This window comes from Setaria viridis, chromosome 2 (genome assembly GCF_005286985.2).
Source record: "Setaria viridis chromosome 2, Setaria_viridis_v4.0, whole genome shotgun sequence".
Taxonomy (NCBI): Eukaryota; Viridiplantae; Streptophyta; class Magnoliopsida; order Poales; family Poaceae; genus Setaria; species Setaria viridis.
The window spans coordinates 16,334,351-16,345,751 of record NC_048264.2 but is presented as its reverse complement, the minus strand read 5'-3'; the positions used below and the strand labels follow the sequence as shown (position 1 = coordinate 16,345,751).

The following is an 11,401-nucleotide window of genomic DNA, read 5'->3' as shown; positions in this document are numbered from 1 at the left end:
CGTCCAACTCCAACAAGGATCCCTACTTATAAGCCTCTCTTCCATATAACTAGTGGTACCCATCCTTCAGCGTGTGCTATTTCCTTTGTTTGTCCCCTCCTCTCATCTCCAGTCTCCACCTTCTTCTCTCTTTCCCATCATTGCAGGAGTTCGGGGCCTTTAGGCCCGGCGGAAGATCTCAGCCCCACCCATAGTCCGATGCGGCAACAAGTAGCTCGTGGTCAGGGCAGGAGATGTGGGGACGATTGCCGGCGGACTAGCACGGCTTGGGTAGTGTGGCTGGATTTGGCAGGGAGAAGTGATTAGGGTGGCTTCCATGTGAACGTGAATGCCCCGTGGGAGAAGGAGCTGGAGGGGAGAAAGTAGTGGTCTCTCTAGAGTAGGATTCAAGTAGGGTGCTATTGGAGTGCGTTTTTTCCACTCTCGAACCATACTTTTGAGTAAGGATTTGAATAGGATTCTAAGCGGACTCTTACACAAGTTGGAGTGAGCCAAGCCGAGCTGAGCCAGGTCGTATCCAACCCAATGCAAATCCAACATATTTTTTCTTGGAAATCGTCGGATAGCCTGATCAATGTTTCAATTAACACAGAGAGCTAATATTTTGCTAGTCTGCAGTTGCGCTCTAAGCACCCGTGATGATCGGTACACAGACGACTTTCGGGAATATATAATGAGGGGAAAGTCTCACGGTCTGTTTGATTAACATGCTGAGACACGGGAATATATAATGAGGGGAAAGTTAATTTTGGGTATCCGTAGATCACGAATGATATGGTTATCGTGGTAACTCCGATCCTCCTTCATTGCAGGACTCCGCACGAGAAACTGAACTAGCTCGTGTTTGATCAGCCGATAGGCTACCTCAAGAATTTGAACACTAAAAACTGCTGAGAATAAGGAATTCGTGGAAATGGATTTGCAGAGGTTGGAGTCGGCCAAGAATGATATTTCTTGACAAGGATAGAGAGGGAATATCAGTCGGTCAGAATAGAATCATCCACAAGCGTCAAACATGTGTATGGACCATCGGATTGGACCCGTACGTTAAGACTACTGCCTCTGGACTAAAGGTTGTCACAAAAACACCACGTGCACAGACTACAAGATTGGACCACCAGTCGCGTGTCGTATATGCGATGCTTACTCTTCCCTACCAACCACACCTCAGACCTGTAAATTCACGTCCGTATATATATGTATATATATATACAGGTGCAACGTGTGTGATCTCATTGTCATTCTCTTCTACTCAGCACCTCTCATCTTTAGGAGGAGATACAGAGAGAGATAATAATGTCGGCCTTAACAGCAGCTGCTGCACCCACGGTCACGACGTTCCTCCGAGCACGCACTGCTAGGACATGGGTTCAACCTGCCCTGCCCCAACGCTCCCCGCACCGGCCGTGTGGTAAGAATTCTCTCGTCATGCATGGTAATTTCTTATTTGCCTTTACCAAAGTTTTATGACCCTCTATTTGCTACTCACCGGTGAAAAACCCACCTTTAGTCTCATTTGGTACGGAGCAAATCTCCTCACAATCCATCCGGGATAAACCAATCGAGACAAAAGGGGATCTTCAGTTCCAGGTCGCTCACCCGAGACTAAAGCTCCCTTTGTCCCGGTTGGTATTTCCAACCAGGATGAAAGAGTTTTCCAAAACAATAAAAAAAAGCACAAAGGCGGGCGGACCGCCCGCCTCGGCTCGGCTCCCACCTCCGTGCCGTGCGCTTGTGCGGCCTCCACCTCCGGCTCCCACGCGTCGTCGGCTAGCCGCTCGCCGGCTGCGCCTGCCGCCGCCGCCAAGCCCCCGCGGCCGCCCTCTGCTCGTACCGCTCCATTGTGCCCCTCCAGCACGAAGCACACAGGCAGCGCCTCGGCTCAATCCGCGTCGGCCTCCTGCCGCCGCCTCTCACACCGGCGCCTCGGCTTGATCCGCGTTGGCCTCCGCCGCCACCTCCCCCGCGCGTCGGTGCCGCGCCTCGGCCTCCGCCACCGCCTCCCCCGTGCGCTGCCTCTGGCCTGCCGCCGCCACCTCCCCGGCGCACCGCCGCAAGCCTGCCGCCGCCCCGACCCGCCTCCCCAGCTCGCACCTCGGTGTCGCATGCCCGCCACCCGCCTGCGTGGGAAAGGAAGAAAGGATAAGGAAGAAGAAGGAGGGAGGAAGGAGAGTACCTGTGCATGCTGTGCAGAGGACAAGGTTGTACTGCTGATTTATTTTCTGAGACAAAGATCAAGGAGATGGAGGGGTGGGGGCGTGAAACGAGGTGACGGTGCTTTTCTCCCAGTTTGGAACACCAATCGGGATTAAAGGACCCTTTTAATCCTGGTTGGTGTTTCTAATCGGGAGAAAAAGCCCGTCAGGGTCACTGGCCTTTACAACCGGAATTAAAGGAGCCCTTTAGTCCCGGTTGGTGAGCTCCCCCCCACCAGTGGCTAAGTTTTAATCCCAGTTGGTGAACTTTTTGTCATGGACCTACTTTGAACCGGGACAAAAATGGACGCATGGAAAGTCAGTTGTCTACTAGTGACTCCCTCCATCCCAAAATACTATTCGTTTTAGTTTGTCTAGATACATAGCTTTTACCATGTATATAGACATAGTATATATATAGGTGCATATTAAAAGTCATGTATCTAGAAAAGTCAAAATGAATATTAATTTAGGACGGAGTGAGTATACTGGTGTACCAATGACATACGGGGTCCAGCTACTATGGTAACAGTGAGTATACTGGTGTACCAATGACATACGGGGTCCAGCTACTATATATGTTACCGATGCTGGCAAACAATTAAATAACTATACCAAATTGCGACGGTAGAAAATAAATCCTGTCTCGTTAACCTAAACCTAATATAATTAGATCCTATCTCGTTAACACACAGATATGTAAGTTGATCTTCATCACTTAGCTCAAGTAGCAGTACAAGAGTATTCTTCATCACTCAGCTGGAAGCACGCCACGTAGCCATCAGCCCATCACATCCATAGTATATTGCGCACCTGGGCCATGTGTGTTCGTACTCGCACAGCATCTAAGGTCGGAGCCAATAACTTGAAGGGGACGGGGCAACAGTATAGAACCAAACAAATTATTCACTCTCACATAGTGATGTTCTTAGCAGAATAATCACCATGCCTATATTATATATTACGTTAAATTTCTGCACCCAATTCAAAATCCAAGTTAAGAGAGCAACTGTTGCTCCATGCCGCCATGCGAATATTTGGTGTCAATTTAAGGCATTCTAGCAATTGAAATTATCAGTAATTGCATCAATTGTAAAGTCTTCAGTTATCTCTATTGAGATCTTTCCTCAATGAGACAAAGATGCATGACTAAACTCCAAAAGATATTTCCCGTGCATACGAATATTTGCTGGCACTGTATGCATCGCCAACCCGTGCAAATATTATAAATTAAAACATGGGCATGCCCATGCGCATGGATAAAAAAATGCGAGAAATGTTTATAATTTGCTGAAGCTTTCTTCGTAATCAAGATAGTATAAATGAAATGCTTTTCATATTGTAACGTTTGAATTAAAGTTATTCTATTCAAGCTTTGCTAAAATCTACTGCTAGGCATTTTAGTAGCTCGCTAGTTATTTTTCAAAATATATAGGGATTATACGTCTAGTGTGGAATATAGTCTTCTGATTTTCCGCAGAAATAGGTCAAAGAAGCTAACGATTGTTTCAAAAAAATAATCCTGCTTGCCGCATTGTGGGGCTAATCAAATATTGATAAAGCTCATCTCAATAGGTCACTTATTTCCATTAACCAGTCGCCATCGCCATACCTGATATATGCCATGTCAGCTTGCTTTGTCATTGTCTTTGTGATAGCAACGCATTATATAGAGCCAAGAAGGCCCAATTCAGCTGACAATTTGACACTTCAAAATCTGGATCCTTTGTCTCCTCGTCACTGACAACACTTTTCCTTCAGCTATTGGATTAGATTTTTTTAATTTCTGCATATATCTCTTCCAACCTCCGCCCGCTCCCCCGCCAACCGTCCGCCGCCACAGTTTTGGTAGGTGCGGGGGACTTCTCATACGGGGCCCTAAAATAATCAAGGAGCTCCTAAAAATCTTTCTTTTTTTGTAGTAGCAGTAGTTGTGAGCTTTGTGGCCAAGATATAGATGCCATTGGTCATTTGTTCATTTGGCCGATCCGAACATCACCGGCCTCTTGTGGGAGACAGGAACAGGATGTGACATCCTGTCCGATTTGAATTTGGCCTATGGTGGCTCATGCGTGCGGTATGATTATGTGTATAGTCATTTTTGTCATAACCCAACCATAACAATTAGTTACACAAACATAGGCCACACTAGAGTCCATGCCACCCACTCAAATTAATCTTTTTTTACGTGGTGTAAGCGAGTACAAGTATGCGACCTCGTATGTGAATTAGCCTAATCCAGTTTTGCTCTATGGTGTTACATAGATGTTTAGCAAACCATATATGCTGTTAATGAGGGGAACCTTTTATGATGTCTTGCTACTTCGTTCTTGTTCCTAGAGCGCATTTTGGCAATAGCAAATGGGAAAGGCACGGGTGCAGTGACGACTTGCGAACCATCTGAACGTCTAAAGGTGCGTAAATGAATTAAACTCATGAAGTGAATTCATTATTAATTTGTGCATACGTACGTACATTTCTTCTATACTTCAGGATGAACCAAGAAATGTGTCAGAAAAAATTGATGCCATTAGAGCAAAGCTTAAGTCCATAAGTGATGGCAATATCAATGTCTCGGCCTACGACACGGCGTGGGTAGCTCTTGTGAAGAGGCTCGATGGAGGTGGCGGCCCGCAGTTCCCCACCAGTATTGACTGGATCACCAAAAATCAGCTGCCGGATGGCTCATGGGGCGACGACACTTTCTTCATGGTTCACGATAGGATTATCAACACCCTAGCCTGCATTGTGGCCCTTAAATCGTGGAACATTCACCATTACCAGTGCCAAAGAGGTACTTCGTACATATCACATTCTAGTGTTTGGCATGGATAACAGGTCTCTCAAAAGCAGCACTACGCTGATGAATAAGATTTTTACTATTAGCTGCCATGTTAATGAAGGCATGGATTTGATCTATTGCAGGTCTGTCATTTATTCATGGAAATCTATGGAGATTAACTGAGGAAGATGCGGAATGGATGCCAGTTGGCTTTGAGATAACCTTGCCAACACTACTAGAGATGGCCAAGGATCTTGGCCTCGACTTGCCCTATGATGAGCCCGCGCTCCAAGAAATATATTCCAGAAGAGAGCTAAAGCTATCCAAGTATACTACCTATCATCTACTCGTTTCTATTTTACGGTTTATCTTATATGATTTTGCTTGAAATAGTTAGATGCGTGGGGTGCAGCCACAACATTCGCAGACACGGTGATGTCCACGGGTGAGGTGGAGAGAGGAGAGCACGGTGCAGCCGTTGGCATTGAGGGAATGTGAGGGTGCTAATGGGTAATGCTCTATGGAATGACAACAATGACCACGGGCATGGTGGACGCTCCGCACGCCAGGTGCACCGAGGAAAAACACTGGGGCAGCAGGGATGTTCCTTTCTCCACACGGGGGTGGGAGGAGGAACTCCTTTAGCCTCATCCGATAGTGGAGATCAGGCAGGTGCGCGCGCGCGTGTGTTTTGAAGTTAGTGGAGAAAAAGGACTATTGCGGCAAGGCCGTTAGGGGAGAGCAGCATTTGGAAGCAGAGAGATGTTCAAAAAAAGGTGGTTTCACTCTCGGGTTCTTTTTTTCATGTGAGTTTTTTAAATTTCTTAAGATGGTGCGATTGGAAGAGGATGAAATTCGATACGTAGGACTCTTTGCATTGTCTAAGTAGTAGAAAGTTAAGCAAGTGGGTGTGTTGAAATGGAGTGGATAGGAGAAGGGATGTGGTGAGGCCGTGGAGGTGATTGGACGCACGTGCTTTCAGTTTATTTCTATATTTTTTATCATTTGGTGTCTCTAATTTTTCATGTTCTTTTGAAGTAGTAGAATCAAAGTATTCCTAAATACACAGTCATGCTGAATGGGAAGCATCCGCGCTCCCTTAGACCTGGTGTTCTTAATATAATTTATGAGAAATCAACATTTCAAAAGGTGCATAGGTTTGAGATCTTCAACTTAATTAGTCGAATGATACATTGGTTATCTTCACCGCAGGATTCCTATAGATGCACTTCATGCCGGGCCAACAACTTTGCTTCTTAGCATAGAAGGAATGCCAGGTCTAGACTGGGAAAGGCTTTTAACGCTCCAGTGTCCCGATGGCTCCTTTATGTCATCACCTGCCCCCACAGCTTATGCTCTTATGCAAACTGGGGACAGGAAGTGCCTTCAATTCCTTGAAGAAATTGTCGATAACTTCAAGGAGGGAGGTAAAATTAATGTTTTATTTAAATATTATATATGTGAGTAATGCACAAGGTACCACTCTGTATAAATTAAAAATGCACCCACCCAGACAATTGGTTGTGTATAGTTGCAACAGGCTTGTATCTAGTTGCAACGCGTACCGCTACTTGTTCGGCTTAATTGCATCTGATTTAGTCTGTTGCAAGTGATTAAGCCTCCTGATTCTAACTACGAGGGTGGGTGCATTTTCAAAAAAAACACCTTAATGCATTTTAATTTTGTCCTAAGCATATTGAATTTTTATTATATTCTTACCTATAACAAATAAAAGTTAATTTAGGTTCGTTCTAAGTCAAACTTTTAAACTTTAACTAGCAATATGTATAAAAGTATATTATCTTACATCAAATGAGCTATGTATAATGTTTTTGTAATAAATCGATTAATGTTAATTTTGTATGTCAATCTATATAAATTTCAGATATACATGGTCAAAGTTAAGAAATAAAGTTTGACTTAGGACAAACCTAAATCGGCTTATATTTGTAATTAAGTATATATACTATCGGTCAAACCTCAAACTTTGAGAATGCTTATAGTGTTCATGAAGTTTCTCCATTGGCTTTCTCAAAGCTAGTAGAAAAATCATTCTGCTGATTTATCTTGATAAAAAAAGTTATGTTTACGGATTAAGTGTGCCATCTTCCTTTATCAACTTTGGTGGAATCCTTAAAAAAAATATAACCTAGTTTGATATAGACCCAAGGTATACATTGCATAACAAATTATTTTGAAAAATACTAATATGTTTGAATTTTCATTTCATTTTAGTGCCCTTTACATATCCTGTCGATATCTTTGAGCGCTTATGGGTGGTTGATCGGTTGGAGCGACTAGGCATTTCGAGGTACTTCACAAGTGAAATCCAAGAGTGCTTGGATTATGTCTACAGGTATAAATATGTAAAAAAGAAGTATAGAATTTCAGCCTAATTTCTCTTAAATTTACCAAAAATCTCCTGCCAATATATTCAATCCGTTGTATATAAACAAATTACACGATATATATTAACAGGCACTTGACTCAAAAAGGCTTGGCTGCTACAAGGGATTGTCCGGTTAATGACATCGATGACACAGCCATGGGTTTTCGTCTACTGCGGTTGCATGGCTACTATGTCTCTCCAAGTAAGTAGTGTGAATTTTTCCTTGGAAATGTCAGTTCCCTAGGCAGATTACGGGTGTTTTATCGAGAAGAATTTCTTTGAAATTTCTAATATAATAAGATGGCATCTTACATAAAGGGAAGAGGAAGGTTCAGAGTTGTCTTGTATTTTGGCAACTTGGTGGAACTGCTACTTTTTTTTTTGCTAAAATCGGTTTGGGGAATAGTGTATGTCATGGCATTAGTATTTTAGTTCTTCAAGAAAAAATGCTATACGTACTATTCCCGCTACAAGAAGAATCATGTTGTAGGCTTAAGGGAATCGTGTTGCATTGTACGACTCGTAACCTTACTATTCCCGCTAAGATTTTCCTAGTGTTCATTTCAAATAGATGTGGGTTATCATTATTCTTCACAATTTCTAATAAAGAGGTAAGGGTTTTCTAGTTTAATTTGGACTCGATAGAGAAAGCAACCAATGTTTTCCTAAAATCCACTGGATCACTTAATACATAACTCATGAATTTTTTCAATTAGGCTAAAAAACTTTAAAAAACTTGTCTACTTGAAAAATCATAAAAGAAGACAAATAGTCATCGGCTATTCAACAAAAAAAAAATCTAAGAACCATGGAAATGTTGCTATCACATCTGGTTGTGACGTGAAATGGTACCAAACATATATCTTTAAACACCACTTAAGTTTGTATTGAAACATATTTGTAAAATCTGGTAAAAATAGTAGAAGTACCAGAGCTTTTCTTGGACAAATTTACTCCATGAGTCATTCTCGTATGGCAGATCCAAAATCGCATGCAGAGAAAATGTCGGTATCAGTTTGGCTGTTATTCGGGGATTATTTTTGTCTCCCTGTATGTGGAGCTCCACACTACTAACTATTCCATCCGTTGTTTTATTTCATGCCGCGCGTGTATAATATAATTCACATGGCACCAATATTCGAAACCTTGATGTATTCAATTTTGATCACTGCCACTGCCAGGTATGTTCAAGCATTTCGAGAAGGATGGAGAGTTTGTCTGCTACCACGGACAGACAAACAAATCAATCACGGCGATGTACAACACATACCGTGCCGCACAGGTCTCCTTCCCCGGCGAGAGCGAGCTTGAGCGGGCCGACGTCTACTGCCGCGGGTTCCTGGAAGAGAAGCGAGCCTCCGGCAATTTTGGCGACAAATGGGTCATCCCCAAGGACTTAGCTGGCGAGGTACCAAAATCCAAGTGCTACATGGCCACTTTGTCCCCCTCTCTGTTGATAAATATGCACGCACTATACATTTTCGCGTCGATTTTGGCAGGTCGGCTACGCACTGGACTTCCCCTGGAGAGCAAGCCTGCCCCGGATCGAAGCAAGGATGTATCTGGAGCAGTACGGTGGCAGTGCCGATGTGTGGATCGGGAAGGTCCTCTATAGGTGATCGATCGGTTAACTCACCCCTAACTAATGCCCAAACATGAACGGCTGCTCACCGGTTAGCTTCGAAAATTTTGCAGGATGCTCCTAGTCAGTAACGAACTGTTCCTCGAGACCGCAAGGGAAGATTTTCGCAGTTTCCAGAAACTCTGCCGACTCGAATGGAATGGCCTCAGAAAGTGAGCTTCGGTTCCTACCTGGACATGCACGTCTTTGGAAGTTCAGTTGAAAGAAGCTTCGAAGATAGTCGAATTGGTGGTGCTTATACTATTGTTCTTTGCGACTATGCAGGTGGTATGACAGGAACAAGCTTGCAGCGTTCGGCGTGGAGCCAAAGTGCGTGTTGAGAGCCTACTTCCAAGCCGCAGCCAGCATCTTCGAGCCCGACCGAGCAGCGGAGCGTCTCGCATGGGCGCGCACGGCGGTGATCGCCGAGGCTGTTTCTTTGCACTTGCGACGCAAAGCTTCTGATGTTAGCACAAGGGTTCACGGCGCAATTAGTGAGCTCGAGAACCATGGCCGTGATGCACTAACTAGGTTGGGCGCCGGCATGCCTCTTATTATGACATTTTCTATGATTCGGAGACCAAACACTCGTTAACATTGAGGGCGTATGTGTTGGATGCAGGGTAAATGAGGATCCAAAGAAAGCCCTCCTGGGTGCAATTGGTGAACTTATCGACCAATCTTCGTCTGAGAATGCTTCTCACTGTCTTCGTGAAGCTGTAAGATGAAACAAATACCCACATTCAAATAGTAGACTAGGATAGGATAAAGTTATTGGTAACTGGCACTATTTTGCAACCAGATGATGGTAACCTATATCTAGAAATGGAAATGGAACGCTGATTTCTTTTTTTTATTATTGCAGTGGAAGCAGTGGCTTAGGTCATGGACCGCAAAGGAGGGATTTGAATCATGTGGAGGGAATACAGCATTGTTGATAGTTCGTACAGTAGAGATTGCTTCCGGAAGGTATAGTTTGAAGGAGCATGATGTGAACCGTTCGGAGTATACCCAACTTGAGAGGCTCACGTCTTCCATCTGCAGCAAACTGACTTCTAGAGTTCCTGTTCAGGTATGAGGATTCTCATCACAAAATTAATTGTAACAGTTTTAACCGTATGCTATCCACCAACTTACCCACAAAAATGGTCAACTAGAATGGAGGATTAAAGAAATCTGAGAATTCAGTCAGTCAAGTGGATTTGGAGATGAAGGAGCTGGCTCAATCTGTTCTTCAGAGCTGCGACTCTATCGACAGGGTGACCAGGCAGACATTTCTCCACGTGGCGAAGAGCTACTACTATGCTTCTTATTGCTCAACTGAAACAATTGATAGTCACATCTCCAAGGTCCTATTCGAGGATGTCGTTTCGGAATAGCCCCCAGTTCCAGTAAATGAAGATGTCATATGAATCCTCTGATAAAAAATCTCTTGTTCATTTGAATACTACAAGACAAGAGACTTATACTTGTATTACATACTTGTACCGCTACAGCCATTACTACGATGTTTTGCGCAAATCTGTTTCTGAGAGTTTTATTTCCTGGTTTAAGAACATGACCGATGGCCACTGCTAGTAAATCGTATAATAACCAGTAAATTAAAGAATAAATCTTTAAAATCAAAGACCTCTTCCACCAGCCTTGAGGATGGCTGCAGCGTGGCGAGTGGGCCAGATATCTGAACATGATCAGGCTCACTCCGACAGTCCTCCACGTGGCCCGAGCACAAGGCGCATGCTTGGGCTACCTACCGCACTGCCATAGGGGGATCCGATGATTTTACAATGGCGGTCCACCGAAACCTACAAGATCTACGTCTCCAAGGTGCTGAGAGGAGAATTGCATGGCCTACCCAAGGCCATGTAAGCTCAACATACTTTCCACGAATAAGAACCTTTCAAGGAAGGCATCCGCAAATTTGTCTTTTGTGCAGCAAATCAGTCCAAAGTACAATATGCATAGGGCACGACCTGGTGCGGCAACAAGGTCTTGCCGTGCCAAGGGCGTTGGCACGACAAGCCCATGCTCCCATGCCAGGTAATGTGGCCAAGTAATTCCTGTTGGAACGATCTGCCGCATTGCATGGTGTGGCAACACCTCCTTGTCACACTAAGGCCTCTGCCATGACAAGGCCATGTTGCCGCGCCAGGCATCGCGGCTGAGAATTTCCCTTTGGAATAAGCTGTGTAGGCCTGCAGCCTGGCACGACGAGGCTCTATCGTGCTAGTGGAATTGGAAGAATTCTCTTGTCATCCAGCATTAGTAGAGAATTGGCCTTTAGTCCCGGTTGGTAGGGTACAAATATCCCGAAAATTCATCCGGGATAAACCAATCGGGACAAAACGGGGGTCCTTTTATCCCGGGTCACTCAACCGGGACAAAAGACCCCCTTTTATCCCGGTTGGTGTTAC

The 11,401-nt window shown here is 44.3% G+C and overlaps 1 protein-coding gene across 2 annotated transcripts; it reads left to right on the top strand.

Annotated features, from left to right (window-relative positions):
- The first annotated feature begins 1,224 nt into the window (after nt 1-1,224).
- LOC117841994 (ent-copalyl diphosphate synthase 2) lies at nt 1,225-10,508 on the top strand. Of its 2 annotated transcripts, none has more exons than XM_034722327.2 (14): nt 1,225-1,411; nt 4,536-4,609; nt 4,689-4,989; nt 5,121-5,304; nt 6,190-6,404; nt 7,213-7,333; nt 7,456-7,568; nt 8,548-8,774; nt 8,866-8,981; nt 9,062-9,160; nt 9,273-9,518; nt 9,610-9,706; nt 9,853-10,059; nt 10,145-10,508. In XM_034722327.2, exons 1-14 carry the CDS (start codon nt 1,297-1,299, stop codon nt 10,364-10,366), a joined length of 2,337 nt encoding a protein of 778 aa, XP_034578218.1. In that variant the 5' UTR covers nt 1,225-1,296; the 3' UTR covers nt 10,367-10,508. The 2 variants fall into 2 exon arrangements, with proteins under 2 accessions (XP_034578218.1, XP_034578217.1); XM_034722326.2 differs by having other exon boundaries at nt 1,225-1,435.
- Nucleotides 10,509-11,401: the final 893 nt, after the last annotated feature.

What these genes read in the sequence shown, in the direction of transcription:
- LOC117841994 (XM_034722326.2), top strand. Translation starts at nt 1,297, where the DNA reads ATGTCGGCCTTAACAGCAGCTGCTGCACCCACGGTCACGACGTTCCTC. An exon ending in GAATTCTCTCGTCATGCATG is followed by an intron (nt 1,436 to 4,535) that starts GTAATTTCTTAT and finishes TCTTGTTCCTAG; the next exon opens with AGCGCATTTTGGCAATAGCA. An exon ending in TGGCTACTATGTCTCTCCAA is followed by an intron (nt 7,569 to 8,547) that starts GTAAGTAGTGTG and finishes TGCCACTGCCAG; the next exon opens with GTATGTTCAAGCATTTCGAG.